Source organism: Falco peregrinus, chromosome 11 (genome assembly GCF_023634155.1).
Source record: "Falco peregrinus isolate bFalPer1 chromosome 11, bFalPer1.pri, whole genome shotgun sequence".
In the NCBI taxonomy this organism is placed as follows: Eukaryota; Metazoa; Chordata; class Aves; order Falconiformes; family Falconidae; genus Falco; species Falco peregrinus.
In genome coordinates, this window is record NC_073731.1 from 9031943 (window position 1) to 9058287 (window position 26345).

At 43.7% G+C, this 26345-nt stretch overlaps 1 protein-coding gene across 1 annotated transcript in view; it reads left to right on the plus strand.

Annotated features, from left to right (window-relative positions):
- Positions 1 to 26345, plus strand: part of PCSK2 (proprotein convertase subtilisin/kexin type 2) — a 109179-nt gene that overhangs the window by 78496 nt on the left and 4338 nt on the right. The window contains exons 7-11 of the mRNA XM_055816508.1: positions 3535 to 3623; positions 6306 to 6481; positions 18276 to 18491; positions 19771 to 19871; positions 22370 to 22597. Of these exons, the coding sequence (XP_055672483.1) occupies positions 3535 to 3623; positions 6306 to 6481; positions 18276 to 18491; positions 19771 to 19871; positions 22370 to 22597 (810 nt within the window). The remainder of the gene's footprint in view (positions 1 to 3534; positions 3624 to 6305; positions 6482 to 18275; positions 18492 to 19770; positions 19872 to 22369; positions 22598 to 26345) is intronic.

Below are 26345 nucleotides of genomic sequence, written 5' to 3' on the forward strand. Positions count from 1 at the left end.
TCCAGCAGTTTGGCTGCTGTTACAGGGAGAGGCACATAGATGACTGGGTAGCTGAGGGATTTATTCCCGTGGTTACCACACCGACTGCTTGACTGTGTTCAGACCCACAGCCTGGGGACCAAGCCAGGATAAGGGGACAGTGGGTGCAGTACTGGGCAGGGCTGTGTTTGAGCAGTGAAGGAACCTGAACCAAGCCCTGTTGCCAAAAGCAGAGGCAGCCCCACAGCACTCACAGTGGTTTTTAGGAACAACTTTGGATACCGCCTGTCATTTTTAACACGCACTTCCCCTGAACCACATCCAGTACCTTGGCATGCACCATGTTGTGCAGTGCAGAGGTACCCACAGGAGTCAGCAGTAGCTTGACGTGTCTGTACGGCCCCCTGATTTCTTCTTGTGAGCATGCAGAAGGAACGATTCAGGGCTTCCCATCCCAGAGCACTGCAATTGCAAATTTCTGCCATGATACAAATAGCCAATAATTATTTCTACTCCTGTAGCCTTTGTATTCTGTATATTCTTTCACTCAGATATGAGTTATCAGGGCAAAAATTATTCTCTGTCCCGGAACCCCATATTCTTCAGAGGTAGAAATGTCCTTTACCTATTCTGGATCCAGACAAAATATCACTGAGTCAAGGAAAGAGCTCCCCTCGGCTTCCAGACAGCGGTCATTAACAAGGCAAAAACACCTACTCTGCTCCTCCTCCTTTTTCAATCGATGCAATGGAAACAACAAAACAACATAATAATTGAGAATTTGTATAAACCGATTTAGCAGCTCTTTCTACCTGCAGTGTTACGGCACAAGTGTCAGGGAGAAGTCACGGCACTGCTGCTGGTTCTTGGCGTGTTCGGATGCAGGCAGAGTGGCACTCTCCCCAAAGCAGGGGAACGCTTTCACTTGTGCAAACACTCAAGTGCTCAGAAACTGACAATGTCATGTGAGTAAAAAGGGGATGTCGTTTGCCCCACGAAAGTGTCCCTCTGAGCTTTGCATGTTTGACTGCTGCCCAATGCAAGCAACTAAAGTGATCAAGATAGGCAGATTGTCCCAGCTATTGAGAGTGCAGCTCTACACAGCCCTCCCCTGCAGGCAGCTGAAGTTAGAAAGGATGGATCCTGTCCTTTGTTGTCTGCAGAAGCATTTCAAACCAGATGAAAAGGAACCTCGATGAAATCTGTGCCATCTTTGACTCTTCTAAAAAATACGTCAATAGAAGGGCATTAGAATAGCCTTGGCAGTGGGTTTTAGAAATAGAAATAGTTTCAAAGACAAAGCAAAGTGAAATTTTCATAACTAGTACAGATGTGTTATTTAAACCAGATGAAGGCAAAACTGTTTTTCAATTGAATCACCCTCTCCTACCTTAGTTTTTCATGAATGTTCATGTAAAATGTTTGCATTTATATAATGTTTATAGAACACTTTCTCTGCATGCTAATATATGGTTTACCTTTGAAGTAATTTATTCATAGGTGAAAATAATTGTTTTCTATTCCTTTGTTATAAACACTGAAATAGTGGCGAAGGGGTGAACGCTGGAGAGAGAGAAGCTGTGATTTGTGCCCATGGCATGGGTCACTTCATAGAAACCACAATGGGTTTATCAATGATATATGAACAGCGGATAGGGCTAAATTGGAAAAGTCTGCTATTTGCCATTAATAATTCAACCAAATGCTTTTCCACTAACTCACATGTGATTTTTTTTGTCTCCAGTCAGCAGCACTGTATCTAAACCCTGAGCTGCAGGAACAGGTCTGCTTGCAGTCCCTATCATGCAGGCCAGTGCACTGGGGAGATGAGATGGGGAGAAGGACCCTTGACAAAATCTTCTCACCAGTAAGGTCCTAATACAGTTTTTCCCTCTGTGAGAGAAAGAGCTCACCTGGCAGTGTCACCAATTCTTTTGCACCCCAGCATCGGTCAAGACAATTTTTTAACAAAGCCATTTACTCTGCTCTGTGGCTTGCAGCTAGACCACAGGTGACTAGATAATGAATGCCTAGCAACGGTATATTTTTTTCACAGTTCCTTGAACAAGGGCGTGAGGGAAAATCTGCTTGATTGTTGAAAGAAATTTCTCCAGCAGCTGAATAAGAATTCTGTATCACTGTCCTCTCTGCCCCATTTGTGAAAGGAACTCACATGAGATCTTCTCCCTTTCATGATTGAGACACTGTACATTCAAGGCCACTGATTTTCTTTCATGGAGCTGCTTTTAAAAATATATTCTTCCAACTACAGCAGGAAAAAGAATGTGTTGCTTCTCACCTCTTCATTAATGTTACACTCACCTTTGCCAGAGGTGCTTAAAAGGAGAGGGGGGGAAAAAAAAGATTAATAAAACAAAACAGTTCTGCTGCCTCCTGGGATGGTTGATCTGGTACTCCGTATAGCCTTTATAGCACAGCACTGCTAATTGCACGAGTCCTTAGGTTGCTGTAGGAGCAATGCAGTTTTAACTCAGAGTGGATTGATGTGAGCGGTAGGATGGATTCATATTGATTCAACATCTTAAACTTAAAAAAACTGACAGGTTTCACTGGTTTCACTGCTGCTGTGCTATTTTTTAAAAACTAGATTATATCGTCCATATTTATCTTCTCTGTGGTTTAATTTCTGTGATGAATTAGGAGGAAGGGAAATGCAGTCTGCCTTCCTGCAGGACTGCCTCAGAGGCACTGCCAGTTACAGGGTCTCCGTTAAGAGCTGTAAAGCACTTCACAGATGCCAAGTGTTCTTGAAATGCCATGTGTCAACCTGAACCTGGACCCCTGTGTCAGAGCAGAGACATTTCCCACTTGAGCAGAAAGCAGTAACTCTGTGAGCTGACAGCTGGAGCGCCTTGCCAGCTCTCCTGGGAATTAGGCACTGGAGGAGAGCGACGCACATGCCCTTAGGTTTGGCCAGTTTTGGGCCTGGCTAGCCAGGCCACAGCTCCGCTGCTGAGGAGTGCAGCGACCATCATGGTCCTCCCCTCTGCTACTCCAGCTTGATATTGCACCCCCTCATTCCGTAGCATTTCTTTTGTGGGCAGGGATACGCTCCTTGCACGTGTTTGAACAGCAAAAAGGGGATCACACTCTGTTCTGTGGGGTTCAAAATAACGGGTGTCACACTGTCAAGTCACAAACCCAAAGGAATTAATATTGATCTTATTTTTACACTGTTTTGTCAATGGCCTGTTTCTGCTGACTAATAGCTGGTAACAAGGCAGAACCTGTTTGACAGACTTAAAAAGAAAAGGTCTGAATAACTTTACAACCGAATGCAGCATAAGTATGCACGTTAATCTCAGAGCAAGCATCCCTCATACTGCAGAGGGGAAGTTGATTATCTCCTGCTTTAGGAAGGAGTGAGCTCATCTGAGTATCCAAGGGCAGCATTCAACACTTGGCCGTGGAACGGTTTTCCTCTGAAGCACTGGGAGCTGACTGCGAGGCGAAAACAAGACCATGGTGATCCACCTCCACTCAGCACGTGTATTAGCTGGGATTCACATGGTGTCTCTGTCTTCCCTTCCGCAGCCATGGGACAAGGTGTGCGGGAGAGGTGTCTGCTGCGGCCAACAACAACATCTGCGGCGTGGGAGTTGCGTACAACTCCAAGGTAGCAGGTACGGTAGCAGTTCAAGGTGTCAGTGGTCCTTAACACGCTGTGCCTCAGGCAGAGCTTTCCCAGCAGAGACAGGGAGCGTTGCCCAGGACCCAACTGCAGCTTGGCACTGGGCCATGTGTTTATTACTTTTCACAGCAGCTGGGGAGAAGAATTTCTCCATGGCTTTGCCTTTTCAATTGAGGGCCTTATAGAGCCTCTTTAATGACATTGCAAAGGAACAGCTCTGTTCCTTCTTATGCCAGCTCCTGTTTGTGTACTGATTTTCACTGCTGCTTCCCTGCGTAGCTGCAGTATCATTTGTGACAAATCTCATTTCGCAGGAGGTAAAATACAAATTCCTGCTTAGGAACTTAGGAACTATTTGAAAAGGCAAATCCTGTGCTGCTCTTATTCTTTAGGCTCTCACAGGGCAGGGCCTGCAGTGCTGTGAATCTCTGCAGTGGTTGGTTTTCTTTATTTTAACAAGTGATGCAGAGTGGTAGGAGCAGATGCACAGAATGAAATGGGTGGTGCCTAGGACCCAGCATTCATACTGCGGGTGTGTTGGGTATTTTTACTTCTAACTAGCTCTTGTCTGCACTGAGAGACTGAATACAGGCTTGGAGTGAGTTAGGCTCTTGAACAGCATGCATCGGTTTAGTTTAATCTGAAGAAATCTAGTTTTCCCACTGTAAGACTGTTTCATGATGAGAACTGAGGCACAGCGAACAGAGATAGATGCTTATAAATTTCATTTTCATTCCCAGTCCACACCAAAACACCAGTGTGGATGTATCCATTGCTTCCTGGGACTGGTTTACAGTGTGTGTGCATGAGCATCTCTGCTCTGCTTGGCCAGTCCCCGTTTCACCCCGGTGTCAGAAGAGTCTGGGGGAGGCTGCCTTTCACCTTGTCGCCTACGTGATGGAAGGCTGAATCTCCACTGTAGGAGGGCACCAAGCAATGTTGCTAAGCTGTTACCCCAAGAAGTATCACTGAGAGCTAGTAACTCAATCACTGAGAGCTAGTAACTCACTTACTAGCTTACTGCTAGTAAGGCAGGTCTAGTGCTTTTCCCCTTTCTTCAGTAATAGTAGCATCCCCTTCAGGGATGGGACATTTTCCAAAACTTACATTCTGACAATAGCCACTTTTAGATGAATGTGAATTAAGTATGGGATTTTTACGGGACCTCATTTGTATTATTAGTACAACTTTATAACTTCAAGATAATTGCTTAAAAATCAAGAGGTGAAAGCCTCTTTTGCTGACCAACAGCCTACAAATCATTTTCTGTGCTTCTCCACTTCGTTCAAAATCCCCACAGATTTTTCAAAGTGCCAGCCTTTCCTGCCTGAGGACAGTACGCACCTGTAGCACCATCGTGTGGGCAGCGGGAATGTGGAAGTTGATTAGAGCTGAGAGTGCTGCTGGCATGGTTCAGGGTCTGTGGAAGGTGGAATTGGAAATTGGTAACGAAGGATCTGGGGCATCGTGTGTTTTGCTTCTTGTATGTCTTTTTTGCTCTAGAGTCAAACCAGATGGCTTGGCTCCTCCTGTGGCTCCCCTGCCTCCCCAGGCTCAATAATTAATTCCGTGGTTTCAGTGCCGAACCTCATTTTAAAAGCATGTGAAAGCATTTCTTAAACTCATTGAGTTTGACTTCATAATTTCTAGCTTGAATTAGCAGATCAGGAATATCCAGATTTGGCCTGGTTTCTAGTTGAGGTTTATACCACTTGCTCCAGCCTCGCATTTGGCACATGGATTTTGTATTTAATATAGTAAAAGCACTGGCTTCTAAATCGGGGTCCTCGCTGCCATTCACAGTGGTAGTGATTTCTGTGTCCTAAAACTGTTGGGAAAAACTGAACTGCAACTTAAGGCTACCAATGAGAGTTGGAATGTACCCCTGGTTACTCAGGTCTCATCCAAAGGCCACCAAGAGGTTGTCTGTCGGTGAAACTGCCCTGTGTGGGGGGCATGGTGGATGTAACAGCTTGTGCTGTTTTGGTCTTGGTCACACTCTCTGGCTTGCTTAGGGCCAACACTGAGGGTTTATGAAGTTGGCTTGTGCGAGGATTGTATCATTAGGACTCTGACTTGATTTTTACTGCTGTATGGGTTAAAGGAAGCAGGTTTTAGTTAGCTTTGGCCATGTTTTGCTATTACATCTGCATGTTGACACAATTATATTTTTCCAGGAAATCATTGTGTAGTGTGTTTCCCCTCTCTGATTAAATTCTAGAGAAGAACCAAAATAAACAGGAAAATTACTTGAAAAATGAAGGGTCGGTGCATCACTGAGTATAAATTAGAGATGGGGAGGCCTTAATCCTTTCCCTAGTTGTTACAAAATACTATTGTAAATACTATTAATATTGCTTCAACACTATGAAATGCTGAGATTGCTGAATACTACTGTTTTTAAAGTGTTTTCAAATAGATGGAAAACGCAATGTAGTTAGCTAACTATAAAGCACTCTCTCTTTCTGGGCATTGCTGTAGCTGGTGTTTAAGTGCTGGCATCCTGCTGGCCAAGCACACCCTGGTGAAATGTGAATGGCGAGTGCGGAATTACTGAGTGGGTGAAACTGCCAGAGAAGTAAAATACCTGTAACTGTGGGACTTCTCCAGGTGCTGAGATTTCATTTTGTGCTGGGTAATGTATAATTCACGTTCATGTTGATTAAATCGGCAGGTATTCGAATGCTCGACCAGCCATTTATGACAGACATTATTGAGGCTTCCTCTATCAGTCATATGCCTCAAGTCATAGATATATATAGTGCCAGCTGGGGACCAACTGATAATGGGAAGACGGTGGATGGACCTAGAGAGCTAACGCTGCAAGCGATGGCAGATGGTGTGAACAAGGTAAGACTCTTATTAAATAATCTGGTTATTGGGGCAGAAAGACATGTACACGCTCACGCTGAAACCAATGACTTGGGAATGTGCGATCCTCCCATAGATGTTGCAGAACGCTATGCAGTTGTGTAAACTATCCCAGATTTCAGCGTATTCCAAGGTCCGTTGATGTTCTTGCAATATTGCGGCATTGCCTTTACTGTATAGTCTTGGCATACTGTGCTGTCTTACATGAAACTGTGTTTATCTCTAGTCAGCTTACATATGCTTTTCTGTGCCCTCACAGTCAAAATGGAAAAGCTTGATCTTGTAAATATGCCCCAAGTTGAAACATGCCAGTGGTACTACCAACATCACATTGGTTTGGTGTGCTAGCAATTTAATTATAGTTTTGGATTTGTAGTGTTTTTCAGGTCACTCATATATGGTCATTATTATAGCTGTGATTGGACCACAGCTGTTCAGGTATCCATGGAGTAATGTTACTCCACAGCAGCAGGAGCCTCCTTGTTTATTCCCACCTTTCCACCTCCTTGTAGGAACAGTCTATGGTCTCTCAGTATCATCCTGGAACTGGTTAAACTTGCACTCTGTTAGAAGGTCGGGTAAAATGTGTGCCACAACTCAAAAAGAAGACGAGTAAGTTCAAACAAACAAACTCCATCTCTTCAGTGTCATGCAGCCAGGACAACCTCAGCTGCTCCTGGTGCTGTGGGGAATGAGCCTCTTCCCCTTGGTTGTTCGTAGATAGGTTTCCACAATGAAAAGACCTGAAATTCCCCAGATTGTCTGGGGTAGTTTTGTGTGGGAGCTCTGCAATTACTCATTTTTCCATCCAAATTATTTCTTCCTCTTACTTATGCCAGTTTCTCCCACTCTTCATCACCACCTCACAGTGAGAAGCACATTCAATTTACCATGTTTTGTGACTTGGTAATTAAATCCACTGCTGTGGTAGGTAGCGGAGCATCTAAATCTTTCCTAAATCCTAAGCCTCAAAAGTTTTGCCTGTAACAGGTGAATTATAGTCATCTTCATGCTCTTGCCAATAAAATTGGCAGTGTACTTCAATAACTCAGGAAGACTCATAAGAAATTTCTCCCAAGTCTGCTCAGTTTTGTAGTATAAAATTTACAAACCTCTGGCAAGCTCGAAGTCCCTCTGAAGTCATCTTACACAAGCTGGTGTTTCTTCTCATCACTTTCATTTGTCTTTTCCGTAAGGATCCCCTTAAATACTCCTGTCTTGGGGAGAATCTTTCTTAGGTATGTGACATGGCTGGTATATTTTTTGCAACACCTTGATGTCTTATACTTAGTGGACACTTGGTCTTCCTTCCACTAACAGCAGACATAAACTCTGAATATAGAAAAATTCCCACATAATTTTTGTGTTATTCTCCTCCCATGCAGAACTTGTCTATAAGTAACAGAAAAAGGCACTAATAACCCTGGCAGAGGAATGCAAACTAATAGATAGAGATATTTTACCCCTACAGAGAAGCAGATTTTAAATTTTAGTCGTGTTTGGGGTTTTTTTGCAATTTGGTATTTAAGATGTCTTTGCATTACCTTGTTATTTTATCACCATATGCTTTAGTTTGTGGAGTTAACCTCTTTGAATGTTAAGTATAGGAGTAGGGATTTTAATTTCTGTTTTACTGTCTAGCCATAGTCCCATACTTGGGAGTGTTGGGCACATTGCTTTTTTAATGTCTTCCTCTCAGAAGTGTTTGTAATTCTCTTTAAGAAATAATTTGCAATATTAAGATCAGAAGGGCCCCTGAGATCTCTCGGGTTGAATGCTTGCGAAGGAGGGGGAATGGTGACGGTGAGCTACGCTCTGGGAAGGATTGCTCTTGTACCTTATCAGAAAACATAAAATTAACAGGAGAGTCTGCATTAGGAAACCAGTTCTATCTAACAGCCATTGCAGAATTAAGAGCAGAAGGAATGGTGGTGGATTCTACCTAAGAAAGATACTGTTGTCGAGGGACAATTACACTTGTCTAATTCTTCCTAATGGCAGTGTCCCAGCTATCTCCTGGCAATACAAGCCCAAGAGACTGCTCCGCCCCAAATAATTCCCTTTGCATTGTGATCATAGCTTTAGCTACCCTTGTTTTGATTATTACATTTCCTTTCATAGAATGGGGTTTTTTTGGTTATAGTTTGTTCTGATCTCTTTTTGTGGAGGGCCGGATTTTCCAAAGATATTTCAAGATGTCAGTGGGTGCTGGGCACTCTCCGTGGTGCTTGAAAAACCCACTGCAGACATTCCTGCATGTAAAGGAAGCCTAAATGGCCTTTGATGTAATACCCTTTTACCTAGTCTAGGTCTATATGTGCATCAAATTCTCATTGACTGAACAAATGTCAATCTAATTTATGATAATTTTTCAGGATAAAATCCTCTCTTATGAAATATAAATGTATCTTCTATAAACTGAGAGACAAATAAATGTAGGAATTTTCTTTCTCAGTCTAGAGCTGATTCTCACCAGAGGGATGGTTCACAAATTCATGATGAAGCTGAAATATTGGCAGGGAAGAAGCAACATGCTGAGAATAAAAACGTGTTATTAAACTAAGGGCAACACTTTCAAATGTCCTAGAAGGAAATGTAACATCTCTTGTACAGAGCAAGATTAATATCCTTACTTCTAATGCAGTAATCTAAAAATAAATAAGGGGGAGTGACACAGAATTCTTACAGGCAATATGCAGTTAACCAAGTTGACAAACACAGGTAATATTTACCTTGTTGCCAGCACACCTGCGAACCTGACTCAAGGAGAAACTCACTGTTTCATCCTTCCCCAATCTCTGTTCCACTGTTACGCCCTTTACAAGTCCTCCTTCCAGAGCTGCTGGGATGCCAGGGGTAGCTCATCACCTGATAATGGTAAGATGATGAAAACTGCAGAAACTGAGATTGATGTGTCTGGTTTTATAGCTTGAAGCAGTGCAGCCATAACCAGGTGGGCTAAGGCTGACACATCTTAGCTTTCCTCTTCCATTTCCCATTCTTGGTGTTAAGCTAGTTAAGCTAATTCTTGCCTTTTGCCTTAATCATACCTTCACTTTGGTGTGCTGTTCACTTGTAAGGTAAATAGCATGCATAAAGGCAGCACTAAAATAGCATTATTAAGGATGGCAGAATCTGTCCGTCACATTGGCAAGTCCTTTAAGGGCCCTTTTACTGACTGCGTTTCTAAGGCTGAACAGAAAGGGGATGGTGTGCGCATGAACTTGGTGTCAGCGTAATACATGTAATCAGAAGGTATTGGGAAGGGGACTCAAGCTGCTTTTTGTTATTAAGACTCATTTTTTTAGTGCAGTCTACGCTTCGCTGTGTTATCTCATTACTTTTGTTCAGGGGCAATAGTCAGCAGTGTAACTGGGTCACTGAAAGTGGTAGTTGGACTGCACAGATAAACGAGCTCACAGCTGAATTAACAGGGGCTTGAGAATAGGGACTGGGAGAGTTTCACAGCAACATCCACAAGAGTTTGGCAGTCACCGGCACTGGTTTGACGCAGACGAACAACCTTACCTAATGCAAATTCCAGCTGCTAGAAAAGATATATTTGGGGCGTAATTGGAAAGGACTTAATACAGCTTCTAGTTTGCAAAGGCTAGGTTGAAACTTGTGAGTACCCAGTGCCTGCCTAATCAGGGGGTCTTGCACTCGCCCTTTGCTGCGAGGCATCTAGTGCTGGCTGCCAGCTGTGACAGGAGACTCTGCTAGCCTGTGCCCGAGCAGCCAGGTACCATTAGGGCAGCCTGCAACAGGCGAAGGGACAAGTGCTGCTCTCTCTGATGAAAGAGAGATCCAGAGAATGTGCTGTCATGCGTGCTCTCTCTCTTTCTTTAAACACACCTGCACTTGCAAAAGATCAATACCCTTAATGAGATTCTGTTGTCTGGCCTCCAGACTGTCTGAGCCACATCTGTGATCATCAGCAGGCTATGGGGTCTAGGGAGGAAAGGTATGTGTTTCTGTACAGTCTCAGTAATCATCAACCTAACGTTGTTCTGGGCTGCCCTCAGGTATCTTAGCCCTGCACCAAGACCAGGATTTTCATATGCTCAGTTTCATTGCTCCTAATCGCTGTGTCACACATTTGCAGATGTATTTCTTTAATGAGCTATGGAGGGATTTTACTGCAGGTGCAGAAATACAAACTAAAAGGCAGAGCAGAGCAAGAAACCAGGATGATGGACTTGGGAACAAGTAGCCTGGCGGTGAACACAGCTAGCTGTCTCATCTGATTGAGAGGTACTTTTATTCGCAGAGAAGTGAAGAGTGAGCCAGTGATAGCATTTTATATATGGTATGGCTGGAGAAAGCAATGCTGTGCAATTTACATATCCCTTGTCTGACCTGTGCTTACCTACTTTGGGGGCTAGACAACTTGAAGACGGAGGTAGTGGTGGTAGATGGGATTCCTGTGACAGCACAACTCTCTTAAATATAGGCCTTTTGTTCTTTTTGGTACCTTGCATCCAGAGTTGTATTAGCAGTCATCTTAAACAGGAACAGGTTACAATCAAGAACTAATTCCACCCATGGTTTATGGTACGTCCTGCCTTTAATGCAATATCCAGTAAACGTTTCTTATTTGCTGTTTTCATGAGTCCAGTTCTTTCCAGCTTCGGCTGTTGGAAGTTAAGGCAGTAAAAAGAAGTAATCGAGCTAAGCTGGTCTCTAGCTATTGCATTTTTATGATGTAGGCTTTTGTATTTGTACGTTGTGAAGAGTTGCTCATGGACTGAATTAATTTTTTGAGACTTCTTCTGCTCAGCCAGATTATATAAGATGCGATCCATTTGTGCTTGTGCTGGTGAAAACGTTATTGCTTCCATAATACAGTTCTACCTAAGAAAATGCTTCACAAGTACAAATTGCCAGGGGAGCAGTATTAAGAATTTATAGTCTCATCATGGCTCTGTAATTGGGCTCACCAATGAAAAAAGAAAGGACGGTGTTAAAAATGAAAGGAAATATTTCTCATTTGTCCCTCTCCAAGGCCACAGACATTGTTTTATTGTTCTTTGAAATATGCTGAAGCTAGCATGTTAATAGAGTATATGCAGTTAGATACCTCTAATGTTATTTTATTTGTTCAACAGCCAAATGAGGATAGGGGAATTAGTTTATGACCTGGCAGCCATCTGATTACTCCATTTCTGAGGAAGCCTTACAGGCTTCTTTATAACTTGCGAGCCCTTTACTATCATATTGCTGTTGTGTCTGGAATATGCATTATGATTCCATGCCTTGTCTTATTTATATAAGATAAAATCAAACCTTATTAAAACCCCACATGAGTACGTTATATCTGCTTGGAATTCTGAAGTCACCCCATTCATCTGATGGGATATTTTCAGGCTTTTGTAAAACAGCACGGCCAGCTTTTCTGACCTGTACCCACACAGCCTTTGTCTGAGTGCGTGACCCAGGTCTGGAGATCAGTCTGTGACCATCTGCTATCCTGCCACAGCTCAGGGAATGGACATGTGCCTCTGAGGGCAGGGTAGGGGCAAATCTCAAGTGCTGCTGACTTCTGTTGTGATACTGGTCTCCTCAGGGATGCCTTGGTCAATGGCTGTTGCAGGTTTGTGCTTTGCACGGGCCTGTGACCGGGTTAAATATTGCCCTTCACAAAGACTCAAACAGCTGTCACATGAAGAGCAGAAAGCTGCTGCCTCAATAGGCTGGGCCAGCATGGCAGCATTTGTAAGCTCCAAATGTAAATATTTTCTTTATTGACATGTAAATTACTGTTTTCTAAGGAGGCTAGGCAATAATATAGCCTCAGAGTGTAGACTTTGATGTTTTGCTCTGACCCCAGGAGTGTTTTTGTCTACTCTCTTGCTGTAACTCAGCAGCCACATGCTATAGCTTCCCAGCAAGGCTGATGCTGCAAGGTGGGGAACCTTTGTGCTGTGTTGCAAGAGCCACAGGTGAGGCTGTGAGAATGGGGTTGGTCACACCAGTTGGGAGCCCTGGGCAGGGAAATTAGCATTGACACTGGTGGAAAGTAAATTGGGCCTTTAGAAATTTTTTCTCAGTGATAATACAGCTCAGAAGTACTGAAAAGAGGATGGGATTGATTTTTCCAAATACTATTGATACCAGAATTAGGCCTGCAGAATTGTTGGACCGGAGTAATGCATTATTACTTGTGGTACACAGCCCAGGATCCAACACAAAAGGAATAGATAATTAGAAGGTTTTGCCTCATCATTTTCAGAGTTCCCTCCCCATTTTCCTGCTGGACTGAGCCCTAATTGAAACCTAATGCTGCCTCTCTTCACCAAAAGTGTAATTTTCCATTTGTTTCTCTTGGCTAACAGAAGTCTATCCAGTTTCAACAGTAATTTAGACATAGAAAGTGGCTTGAGCATTATTTTTAACCAAAGGAGGTATTGACAATTATGCAATTAATTAGGGGTTGGTGAACGGGAGTTCAGTACTATTCTGTGACCAAGTTTAGAATAAGTTACATAAAGCCTTTTGTTAGAGTTTAACAATTGCAGGGTGTAGTTCTTTGAGAATCTCATATGCAGACGTCTCTTGTACTTTGGTGATTATTACTTGACCCAAATAGTTTCAGAAATCTACTAGGGGGAGCCAGACAACCAGTTGTTGCAGGCAACAAAAGATGAAAGGGACAAAAACGGGAGAAGCGTGACTGAAACATGGTTCTGAAGGATGGTTGTCTTCTGCATAGCAGCCAAATACTTAGCTGAGTTCTTGCTCTGCCAAAATGGCTTTTCCTCCTTCTCCATTGAATGCCTGAGGGTTAGACAGGCCAGCAGCAAAGGGACAACACCTTCAGCAGCAGTGACTGTGAGCAGGATAACCCCGCTGCTCTTTCTTCTGTGCTGAACTCCATGACTTGTGCTGGGCAGGCCAGACATCCTGGGCTTTTCCAGGGGCACAGTACAGCAGCTCCAGGCTTTTGGAAGGGGCTGGATGTGGGAGAGGTGCTAAAGGTGTACAGCTCAAATAAGACGGCTGTCCCCCTGAACGCGTGCAGCAGCAAACTTTGGAAATAAGGTATGTTTCCAGCTTAAAACTTTGGTGTCTGTGGGGTTAAATTGAGATTAGTTGACTGGCTGTCGAGCATGTGTTCCTGCCTAGATTTTGCTTTAGATTTTAGCACTCCCCAAGAAATCAGTATAGGAAAGGAGCACGGGGATCCAGAAAATCACAGGCTCCCAGATTGCTCTGGGCAAATCAGCCTGACAGATGCCGAAGTAGCTGGTGGAGCCAGGAGAGTGAGTGCTCAATGGGCTGTCCAGCTGGCTCCATGTCAGGGATGCAGGAACACGCAGCAGGCTCCAGAGAACCCTGGCAGTGCCAAGGATGAGCAGCGGTTCAGCGATGCCAAGGGCTCGCTGCCTCCAGCTGGCTTACGCTGCACAGCCAGACCGGTCGTGCGCAGGAGGGGTGGGCAGACCAAGGCAGAGTGGCGTCTCCGCGTAGGCTCCTGGATGTCTCGAGAGCCCAGCCCAATGCTCCCACCAAGTCATGACAGCGGGCAAGTGGTCCCACAGCTCTTCCACAGTCCCCCCTTGCCTTGGCATGCCCCAGCCTGCGGGTGCGATGATCTTGTGTTGCCTGCCCGGGCTGCAGAATGTGCTTTCTGAGATAATTAGCAATCATTACTGAAGGATGCAGTTTTAAATTAGGAAACACATAAGAATTTTCAAATAATTTGTCCTGAAGAGAAAGAAATGCTCTTTTCAGAGGAAAATACAGTCAAAATTAATGGGGGATAGAAACTGAGTCCAATTCATAACTGAGTAGGACCCATGGCAAAGACTTGAAAAAGCTGTAGTATTTTTTGCTTTTCCCGGAAAAACAGTCTCTCTCCTACCGTAGCAGGCACATAAATTGCTATTAAATTATATAGAAGGTGCTGAAACACTTCTGTTTCCTTAAGGGGAAGAATTACAAAATAGCTATCATATGTCATGCAAAAAGAAGGATGCTTATAAAATAATATATGCTTTGAAGTTGTTACAGAAAGCAATTTCCAGTTCTGTAATTTTTCATATTTTTTTCAGATGTGCTCCATCTGCATTTTCTTCCTTAGAAATGTGAAAGTCCATAAACATCAGCAAACCATTTGGCTGCCCTTATCCTGAAATACCTTTTCACCATGCTTAAAAAACAACACAAAAAAGCTCCTCACGGACAGGTGCTGCTTTTTTTTCTTTTTATCCTGAGCCCATCTGCTTGGTGGTGTTCTGATGCTGTTGTTCCCTGGTGTTTGGCTTTTCAGGGCAGTTCTTTGTTTTTATCTTGTGCTGGTTGGAAACTGTTAGTCCTGATCGATGACAGAAGAATTAGGCCAAAGCAAAAGGGCATCAGAAACATGCTGTAAAGACTGTTCGGTTGTTTCCATCCATCTTTAACAACCCTGATGGCCAGGTGGGCGTGGGTGAACTAGAGGAGTCATTGCAGAGGTAGTGCCATGTTAGAGGCCCAGCTGTTATGCACACGGGCACTTGCCAGCCTTGGTGGGAAGGGTCAGGGAAGCTGGAGGAGATCTATTTGTCAAATACCACCCATTTTATCTGGAAAGTGTGACTCACTAGTCAAAACTTTGAGAAACACTGGCTTTGGTGCTAGCCCAGCAAGCACGGTGAATGAACGCAGTAACAAGGAGGAAAAAAAAAAAAAAAAAAAAAAAAGCTCAAGATATGCCTGAAGTTACATAAGGTGAATTAGGCTGCAGTCCCCTGCCAGCTCACTTTTGCAAGGTAGTTCAGTAAGGAAGTTTTTCTGGGATTATTCTCTGCAGAAAATCAGAAAAGGGGTAAGAAAATGTCTCAGGGATATTTTTTGCTGGTGGCACAACATCCCACGGATGCTGGAAATAGAAAACCTGCTGTTTCTGCAAAGAGAGCTTCTCGGTAGCTGTCTGAGACTTCCTAAGCATCTAGCCTCGTCCAGGATTTAGTTCTGGTTTAGCCTGGATTGAGAGGTGGGCCTCTTTTTGTGCTGGTACAAATGCACCAAGATCCACTTTCAGCTCTGAGTGGATACAACCTCAGGTGGCTCAGAAGAGTGGGCGCAACACTGTGCATGGCTTTTGGGGGAAATGAGCAGGTTTCAACAGGATCCTGGAGGAAAGATACTCTTTAAAATCTATCTTATTATCTCGGTGGTCTTCTCTGTTCCTCCTTGATCTTCTGTCACACTCCCTCTGGTCATTGTAGTATGTATTACTGCCACCTTCTCCCATCCTCCTTTTGCTTGAAGTTTACAGCAGCCCAAGCTGAGTCACAGCACTGAAACTTTTTAGGTTCATAGAAGGCTGAGATGCAAATAGGGGCTTTCAGTTCACTTTAAATAAGGCACTTAGTTGACCCAACTGGGATTTTTCTGGTTTAGGCTGTTACCATCCAGAGGTGGTAGTATTCACTTCCCCTGAAGCCATATCTTTCTGCTTGGTAAATGAATTGGTGCCCGAGGATGGCCACCAAACGTTTGCCAGTGCAAACTGTCCCACTCCTGCAGATATGGCTGTAGGAAATGTAAGCAGCAAGTCCGAAGCATCATTGCAAATAATGCACTTGGGCTGCTATCAGCTTATTCCAGTAGCGTTTGCTCCCCTTTCCAGTTCTGGCTAAGAAGTAGAGGCAATTGAAATTAGAGTGTTAAGAGGTGAATTATGGGTTTTAACACTAAGCCACACTTGTGGATGTGACTCTGATAGAAGTGATACCCTGAGGTCATTCTCATGCTAAAGTGCATAAAACCCGGCCCCAGCAGGACTCAGTGGGCCAATTCCAGCCATGAACTCAAGCCCAAATTTTGGTTTCTCTGTGAATTCCCCCTGCTCCCCACCAGCAATCTGTTACACCCGTTTTCTGCCATTCTGCCACAAATCCTGCCCATGGGGTGAAACACTTTGCAGCAATACCTGGTTTTGGCAGCATGGAACAATTTGCTGAGCGCGACTGAGTCTGTTTCCCTATGCTGAACGCTGCAGAGGCTAACTTCCAGGCACCAAACTACTTTTGTGAATTTATCACATGAAAATTAGGTGTTTCTTCTCCCTTTAAAATGGCTGGAAGGCAAAGGTTGTTTAAGAACAGGGTCATACATGCCAAGCGTGCTACTCCTGGCAGCAGCAGCCACCTGCTGTCTGCGCTGGGCAGCAGCCTGTCCTTTGGGGACAGACAGAGATGTGCTCGAGCTGCCGCAGAGGCTGTCCAAAGGAGCCAGATGGTGGCAAGGTGGTGTGATGGTGTACATGGGCACAGTGGCAAGCTTGGGATGTGGCCTCTGAAGTGAGTCCAAAGCCCAGGTTTGGGCCCTGTAGGCTAACGGCAGTCAGAGCACAAGGTGGGATATGGGAAAAGTTAAAGGGCAAAAAGGCATAACTGTTTTTGTTATGCTGATCTTTGTTTATCATATTTTCATAATTTGCTGGAATTATTTTGTTGTTAGAGTGTATATTTTTGCAACAGTGTCCTCCTTCCTTAAAACTCAAATGATTGATCTCAGATCTTTGTGGGAGTTCTTAGACTGATTTCAATAAGCTTTTTCATAGTCATCATCTTTATTGTGAAAATCTGTGTCCTGAGATGCTATATACCCGAGCGGCAGCAGACCTGCTGTGCAATTCAGTGGATTATAATGCAGCTCACTAACGTGCCTGAAATAATGAGGTTGCTCTGTTCAGTGGGGTATGATGAAAAATAGAAGCTACTGCTGGGAGCTCAAATTTGATTTAAATTCCTGACAGAAAAGGTTCCCTATTAAAATAGCATTGCAGGTTACTATGTTTGTATATTCTTTAACTTCCATTTAATGCTAGACAATGAAGAGGGCAGAAGGGATCTTTTTATGTTCTGCCCAATGCATATGAACAGCATGTTAAATTGAGGCCTTGCATCCTTCTGGTGCCGTTGGAAGTAAACGTTTGATTAGATTGGACTAAACGCAAGAGAGAAAGCGATTGTGCTGGAATCGGTGGGAGATCTCAGCTTTGGGTTTCCCTGAGCATCAGGGTTCTCAGGTCTAACCCTCTTCCAGGCAGCCCCTGCCTCTTTCTTACTGTGGGGTGAGGAGAAGGAACCGAGCTGATCCCTTCCCACTCCTTGCCATGTGGAAGCTGGGGAGAGGATACAGATTTCTTTCTGTTAACTAATGGGAAGCCTTTATAGCTCCCCTGCAGCTTCAGTCTCTCCTGTCCATCTCTCGCTTTCTCAGCGTAATTGCTAGACTGTCTTTCTGTAGATGATTTATATGGCCTCATAGCTTTATTTTCTGCTTAGTAGTAGAAGCTGGTTTGTCAGAAAAACAGCTCTTGAGTCAGTGATACCTTTGGAGAAAGATCTATTGAAAGAAAAAGGTGCCAGTTTTACAGAGTTTTTTAGCCATTGCCTGAACCTAATTGGATCTTACAAACCGAGTGTGTGAGATGGCCTATATCCCTTTTAAAAGAACACTTTCCTCATAGCACTTAGTCCTTGACATAAACGCTAATGAATCTATAAAATGTCTTAGCGTCTGGCACAGGAGCCTTCAGGGCGTCAAGCAAAACAGGAGATAAATGTACATAAGATTGCATTGTCTGGGGCTGCCAGTTAGCCAGATTTAATAACCTGCAGAAGTCCATGTTATGTCAGTTTAAGGTTGATGTATATTTTGTTTGGACCAGTTTTCTCCTTTATAGATGCCTAGCTTTACAATTAGATGTGCAGTGTAACATAGCTGCTATCTCCTATTTGCAGTTTAACCCAAGAGGGTTGATTTTCCCCTTTCACAGGGCCGGGGTGGCAAAGGAAGCATCTATGTCTGGGCCTCTGGAGATGGGGGCAGCTACGATGACTGTAATTGTGACGGTTACGCATCGAGCATGTGGACAATCTCCATCAATTCTGCTATAAATGATGGACGGACAGCTCTGTATGATGAAAGCTGCTCTTCAACCTTAGCCTCCACCTTTAGTAATGGGAGGAAGAGAAATCCAGAGGCTGGTGTGGTGAGTCCAGATATTATTGTGCTGTTGCTGCTGTCTTTGTGCACTCCCACGACCTATTACAACTCTGTCAGCTTTGGAGCAGCAGATGGTTCTTTGTTGAGATGGATATTTTCTCATCTGCAGTATGTGATGGTGCCAAAACTGTCAGCTGAGGAGATGGGGGATTAACATTGAGAATAGCAATGATCCTCCATCTCTTAGAGTTTCATATAGTTGGTGCTTTCCTTTACCAGAAACCAGATTTAGTAGTTCAATTGCAGTCTTTCCACAGGACAGTGACAAAAGGTCTCTGTAAAAATCTAAATGAAAGGTCTCAACATCTGAGATCATGCTTACATGTACTGGCAGAGCAGTCAGGAGCCAGGCTTCTGCTGTACTACGGGCTACATGGAGCATAAAGACATTGTCAGCCACAGAGGAAACGTGGGGGTTCAGCTTACCCTCGGTCTCCTGTTGAGCGGTGTGGAGCATCGTTCTCGAGTCCCTTACAGGGCCATGCCTACACCTGGAAAATACGCAGTTTCTGTTCAGGTGATTCTCTTCCGCTGTCCTGATGACGGCTCTTCAGCGCCTTCACACGAGCCAGGCCGTAGTCTGATCCACAGAGTGGAAAATTCAGGTGCAGTAACTCAAGGTTAGTTTTTGCCAAAAGCTGTTACGCATTTTCCATGGCCCTGTCTCAGACCCCAAAGGCACACTGTATGATCCTAAATGCCCACGTGCAGTAGCAGATGGAAAAATACTGTTCTCTGTCTTGGTATCGGGTCTCTGCTGGTATCGGCCAAGAGGATCTGTGGCACCTTTGTAATTGTCACCATAAAATCTATTTCTAAGGTTTTCGTCTGGTCTCTCCTAGTGACTAATCTGCATAGAAGGTAGCAGCCTGGTACTGCTGTTGGTTCTGGAGTTGCACAGATGTTAGAAAGCTCGATACTGTTAACAAGTCTAGTTTCAAATCCCTCTGATAGCCACAACAGAAGGCCTTTGGTTAAGCTGTGATTATCAGAAATAAATGCCGTCTATGTGAGTTTGAGTTCTAAGTGGCAGTGAACATTGTTGTTGCTACATCATGATTTATTCTTGCATGCATACCTTCTGTAACTATGTCTCTCTGTGGTTTTAAAGGGATACATGATTCTAAAGAAGAAAACAGATCCTAGGCACAAACACACAATTACAGAGCAAGGACGCAAACTCCACTTTCTGTATTTTTCTGAGTCTGTAGCTGTAAGGAAAATGGACTAGCTGGTTTCGTTAATTACGTCTAATGTCATTGCAGGCTACAACGGATTTGTATGGAAACTGCACCCTGCGTCACTCAGGAACGTCTGCAGCTGCCCCTGAAGCAGCCGGAGTGTTTGCCTTGGCCCTGGAGGCTAAGTATGCTGTTGAGAAATTCCTTGTGAGCTCTAGAGAGGAGAGGGCCTGTGGTTTGTTTAATGTTGTTCATCATCTAAGTTGGCTGCCTGTGGCACGGGGCTAGAACGAGCAGCTAACAAGCTGCCTGCTACTGTAGTGACGTGCAGGGTAACTTACAGATGGAGCAGCAGTCCTGCCAAAGCCGTATAGCAGGTGCATTTTGGCTGACTTGCTCACTCTGTGTCCTCTCCATCCCCTGCTTCCAGGGGTTTGTTTTCTCCAGCACAGTTTGGAGAGAGAGATTATTTCATTTCCTCACGTACCCAGCGTGGAACACCCAGCCCACAAAAATGTACGAACGAACCTGTAATATCAGACAGGAGTTCACCTTGTGCCACATACTGTCTGCAATAAGAGATGCTCAGGGGAGAGTACAACAAACGGGGATTAAGAGCAGTCCTTCAGCAACAGCTCTGGCACTCGGTGGTTTGGATTGAGAGCAGTCAGCCTGTCCTGTGTAACAGCCACAGGCAGGTTTATCTTCCTTGAGTCTGACTAAGTCTTTTTCAGCTTGTCTGTGTTTGGCACCCCTGTCAGCCAGTGGCAATCGGTTCCACAGTAATAATGCTTTTTGGCAATGGTAGTGGGGAATGTTTCCTTTGTTTCTTCTTAACCTATTGCTGGTAATTAACTTCTGTGCTACATAATTGCTCTGTTACGTGAAAGAATAGATTTCCAATTGGCTATTTACCATCTCGGTGCTGTTTGTGACACTGGAGCCCTCTCATAGGTCTTGTTTCATTATCTTCTTCTCTAATGATTAGAAGTTTTCCTTACAATAACCTATACCATTTTTTTACTTTGTGTTAAATTATTTTGTGAAGTAAGGCAACATTTGCTCAGTTACACAGCTTTGGTTGCTGTAACCACAGCCTGGAGTGAGCACTGTGTACATAGTTTTCTTCAGCACTGCAGAAGAACTAAGGTTTGGCAGAGACAAAGTTTGCATCGTTACCAGAGCAGTGATGGTTGTGCTCAGAGCGTGACTTGGGCCAAGTCTAATTTTTCAAGTTTTATAACATAAAACACACATGTCAAGTGTTTAACCTTGGATGATCATTCCTTCTACTGTCAAACTCATTCAGTGGTACAGCCACTATGTAATATATTAATATGATCATAAAAATATACAAGTTTAATGAATTTTCTGACCACTGAACATTTAACTGGGACTACAACCTTAATACCTCAGTAATAATTATCATTCCTTTTCATTTGATCTGTCTGTGAAGACTTGAATTACTCTTGCCAAACGATCACAAGTAGAAATGAGACTGATACCCCTGGTTTGCAATTGAGTCTGTAGCCTTTGCTGAGAGGAAGGCGGGGGAGAGAAAGAACTGGCAGTGTCTCCTCGCTCCTTCCAGGCTGGGTCTATTAAATTGCGTCATGCAGAACTACCCTGGGTGGGGTACGCCAGGCTTCACGGGGATCATGAGCAATCTCCCATGCAGACTCCTCTTGCCTGCAATGTGTCTGTCAGCACCTATACAATGTATGTCTGACATGTCCCTAAACACAGACCAATCTGTGAAATGGAAAATACAGCTTTAAGATATGCAGTAGCTCTTAAAAGATTTCAGTAAGAATGATGCAAGTGTTATCTGGTGTTCAGCTATCTTGTGTCACCTTGGAAAAATGACAGTAATTGGCTATTGTGGTGTGCATTTGGCATGCACACGTGCTTATTACTTGGGGCACGGAAAGCTGAAAAGCGGATCCTTTTAGGTTGATGCTTTGAATCAGATATATTGTAATGTTGAAAGAGTTCATCATAAAACAACTGGAATAGCTTTAGTTATGTAGAATTAGAATGTCAGTTCTAAAGCTTCCAGAATAATAACTTGTAAGTGCCCTTCCTGTCATCATAATCACTGCAAATCTAGGAAGACAAGAGCTGATGATGAAAAACGATCGTCGAATCTTGACAAATGTTACTTGACTGCATCCATCCATGCTAGTGTATCGCGGGTGACAAACCCCTACCATACCTTATAATGTGAGCCTACAGCCGCCCGCAGCCCGTGAACCCAGAGTCACAGAATACTGAAATTACTGACACCTCGGCTGTTGTAGCTCATCTGCTTCATCAGACTGGGACTTCTTTCTTTTTGTATTCTTTTCAGGATCTGGTATAATATCCTACTCATTTTACTAACTTAGAAGTTGCATGGTGACCTATAATGGGTAGTTAAAAGCTGTTATTTGCAAGAATAGGGAAAGAATCAGAAATTATTTTGCATTTATGTTGAATATATTTTGGGGAAGTATTATACAATTAAAACCTATTCTTGTTCCCACTGAAATCAACAGAAGCTTTATTTATTGAAACATGTATAGGTACAATTTCTATGTGATCCATAGAAGCAAATTTTACCAAAAGGCTTACTCAAACACACTTTCTTTAATATCTGCTTGGAAGTACTGTGCTGTTTATTTTCCCTCTTTCTCTTCTACAGCTTGGACCTGACATGGAGAGACATGCAGCATCTGACAGTGCTCACCTCCAAGAGGAACCAGCTTCATGATGAGGTTCATCAGTGGCGTAGAAATGGCGTTGGGCTGGAATTCAACCATTTGTTTGGCTATGGTGTCCTAGATGCAGGAGCAATGGTTAAGATGGCAAAAGACTGGAAGACTGTTCCCGAGAGATTCCATTGTGTTGGAGGGTCGATACAGGAACCTGAGTAAGTAAATACTCTGGTACGTGTGTTTGGCTGCTCCTGGGCATTTAGGAGACCCCAAGTGTGCAAAAACCTTGACAAAGACATGTATAGTCAAAGAAACATAATGAACTTCTCTTTCTATGAAAGCTTAACGTTACCAATAGCATTCCAACTCTTTCAATAACTTGATAAAATAAATGCACTATGTGACCTTTCAGTTCATGGTTTGCTGCAGGAGTGCATTCTGCAGCTCATCTGTGTCATCATTGGTAGTGCCAGTAGCATTAACAGCAACATCCATTTCTCCTGGGTACTTACAGGTATGTCTGTGACAGAGACATAAAAAGCCCATGCACAAGTGAAAAGCTGGGAGGCTGGCACTGCAAATTACATAAACTGCTGCCACATGAAATATCTGTCAGCCAGGTCATATCTCCTTGTGACATATTCCAGCAGACAATTTTATCTCCAGAGTACTGAAACAATCATCTACAGGTACTAGTGATTCAGTTTGAACACTACAGCATTTAATTGTGTTTGGTTTGTGTTCTTCAGATCTCTAATTGCAGGCTAGGTGGTCAAATTATCTTCTGATTTACCTTCATGCACTAAAGTGAATAAGTCAACAAGTGAATGTATTAATACTAATTGACTGCAACAGCTATAGTTCAGTTTAATTATTTGAAGTACTGACCTAATAATGGCCAATTTATGCCTATACTGTTTGAAATTGGACTTTTCAGTGCCATTTTTGAAGGCATAGTGATTCTATTGGAAAAAGAAAGAAAACCAGTATGCCACCCTGGGCACATAGCTCAGCTGGGCAAAGAATCAGTTGGTTCCCAACCTTCCAGGTGGGTTTGTATTTACAGGATCCAAGGTTCTGCAGCTGAGGTCTGAATTCCAGTTTATCTAGCCTACACATACTCACAGGTAGGAAATAAAGGAGAGGGTGCTGAAGCTCATTTTGAGCTATCTCTTAGTTGATTCGTAATTTAAATACAGACAAATAATCTCATTTATCGTAGTGCAGCCCTTTATTGGAATTAAATCCTGGAGGAAGAGAGAAAATCTCTTTCCGTAGGCTTGGCTCCATGCATTAGACAACGTGGTAGAAATATTCTGGTAACAGACTGAGCCAGAGTCAGGCAGATGCTACGCAGTAGTATTGTTTCCCTCTGCCTTTGTTTTTCTGTCCCATTTCTGTTGTTGAACAAATAGAAGAGCAGAAGTGATGGTGCGCTTCCTCCAGCCCAGGAATCTGGAACTGTAGTAAAGCTTCCCTATAGCTGTCGTTGCCTAACAAGCTCCCGAGTTGAGAAATACACTGCCTTGTATCTGTGTCGTTAGAGAGCAGCACCCAGAACAGGCTCTGTGCTTACAGCACACAGATTGGTGAAGTTCAGCCGAGTCAGTCACCACCTAAGCCTCGTAACATTACTGCAATGTAACCTCAGTGTGTGGCCCGAATGGGTGCCCCCCTATAATTGCACAACATATCTATATGTTAATAGGACTGCTGTAGTATTTACATTCCCCAATGAAAATGTCCCTGACAGGAGATAATAAGCATTATGACTTGCAACATCTACATACTTCAAATTACACTGTAAATAAAACTAGTTAAGTCCCAGCATCATTTGGAAATGAAAACGACGCTGCACTTCTGCCATGGATAATTGGGTTATTTTTCTAGTTTGGCCTTGCTGGAGCAACTTTTTCTATATATATTCTATATGTTTATATAAGTATAGATATAATATATCTATATTTAGGCATTTGATACAGAGGTGTGTACCAGAGCAGCATCGTCAGTTGGCAGAAAGACTCCAGCACAGGATTGACAGCCTAGAATATACAGGGTGCTGAAAGCACTCAGTATTTGAAGTGCAACATATCTCTGCTGCATGTAGAAACACTTGTTAGCAATGGGAACTTTCCCCGAAAAGGGATTTTTGTTGGTCAGGAAAAAGAAAAAAAATTGGTAAGTCTGAGTCTGGCTGGTTCAGGGAGATCAGAAGATGATTTAGAACATCGAAGTCTGTTAGCTGAGCCAAAGGAGCGTGCTTGTAGGGAGAGCTGGCTCCCCCAGCTCGTCTCTAACTGGGTACTGCATTTCATGCAAAAATGAATATACTATATATATAGCACTCGGGCAGCGGCACACCGCGAGGGTCTGAAAAACCCAACTCCTCTTCTGCTCCTTCTGCGTCAGGCTTTTTCCACCACCCCTGGTTCTCTTTGTTTCTTTGGGGAAATTCACCTGGACTATAATAATTATCCTAGCAAAGCAGAGAGTATTGGATCCTAATTAACCAGAAAGGGCGAAACAGAGCAAGCCTTTTCTCTTGTGTGTGTTTTAGAGAGCTGAGATAACTTTTGCACTGCAGCACTTAAGAAGGTGGAGAGAAAAGCTGTCTGCAGCTGCCAGGCTGTCTGCAAAGCAGATGGAGTGGTAACACTGCTCTTATTTCTTTGGGTTTGGTGTTGATAGATAGAAAAGACTCACATTGTGGTGTCCTCCCTCATTTACTGGAGAAGATACAAAGCACTTACCACAACTATCAATGAAGCACTGTTTGACACAGCTTTGTCCACTGGGTTTGCTGGAAGACAACATGACTTCAGATTGCTTTGGGGATGATGCTCCCCATGCAGAGAAATTACAAGCATGTGGCAATTGCGAGATTATGAGCCTTCGTCTCTGACTGCATATAGTGCATTTTCCTTGTGCTTTGGCACACCAAATAAATCTTGAGGGTATTGAATACTGTATAGCTGAAATATTTGAACATATATGTTATACCAGCTTCTGCTCCAGGACATCCTTAAGATTCAGAACAACACAGTTTTTTCAGTTTAAGGTAAGTGTTTCAATGCCTTGAGCACCTGGACCTGAATATCATTTTACTCTGCAAGTACTCCCAGGAAGGCAATACTCTACGAAAGGGGGGCTGAGATTGGCCTGAGCCAATTAGCGATGTACTAAGCTGTAATACCTGGAGCTCATCTCAAGAAGAGAATTCCTGGAAGCTAGGCTTGAATGAAACACTTTCACTTGTCTCTGGAGAACATGCTATTTCATTAGCAAAGGGAAAAGGCTGGTATTCATTTCTTTTGAAAAGAAGCTGTTCATTACTGCGGTGTGGTCAGTGCCCTTTAAAAGGGACTCGGTTATTTTACTGCAAAAACCTAGATCAGGGAGAAGCCACTGGAACAGGTAATGACGAGCTGACTGAAGCCTTTTGTGACTTTTTCCCGTTTTTAATGATTGCAGTAATTCTTGTCTTTCAAGTATTTCTTTTAGACAAGGGAAAAGCGTCGCAGTGCTCACAGCACACTGATGGTGAAGACAGAGACTTTTGTTTATGCTTCTGGTGCATTTTGCCAGCCAAATGAGGCGACTGGTAATTGCCAGTTGCATCCTGACCCTGTGGGGCTTAGCAGGCGCTCGGCAGCCTCAGCTGCTGGCAGGGCACTGCTCCCGGGCCAGGCACCAGTGCCCTTAGGCTTGCACTGAGATTCCAGGCGGGACTGCCCAGCACACAGTGGCCACCGGCCCCCTCTGTGAGAGCTGGAAGGGCATGAATGCACTGTGCTGTCCCCCAGCACGCTTTGGAAATGATGCTGCCTCATGGGTTTCCTCAGCCACAGGTGGAGCAAACACACACTGTGGGTGCCCAGCACACAGGGAGCCAGGAACACCGACCGGCGTGGTGGTGTTCCCTGTGGTGTTCATTCATCCCGCTGACAGACACTGGTAAGATCA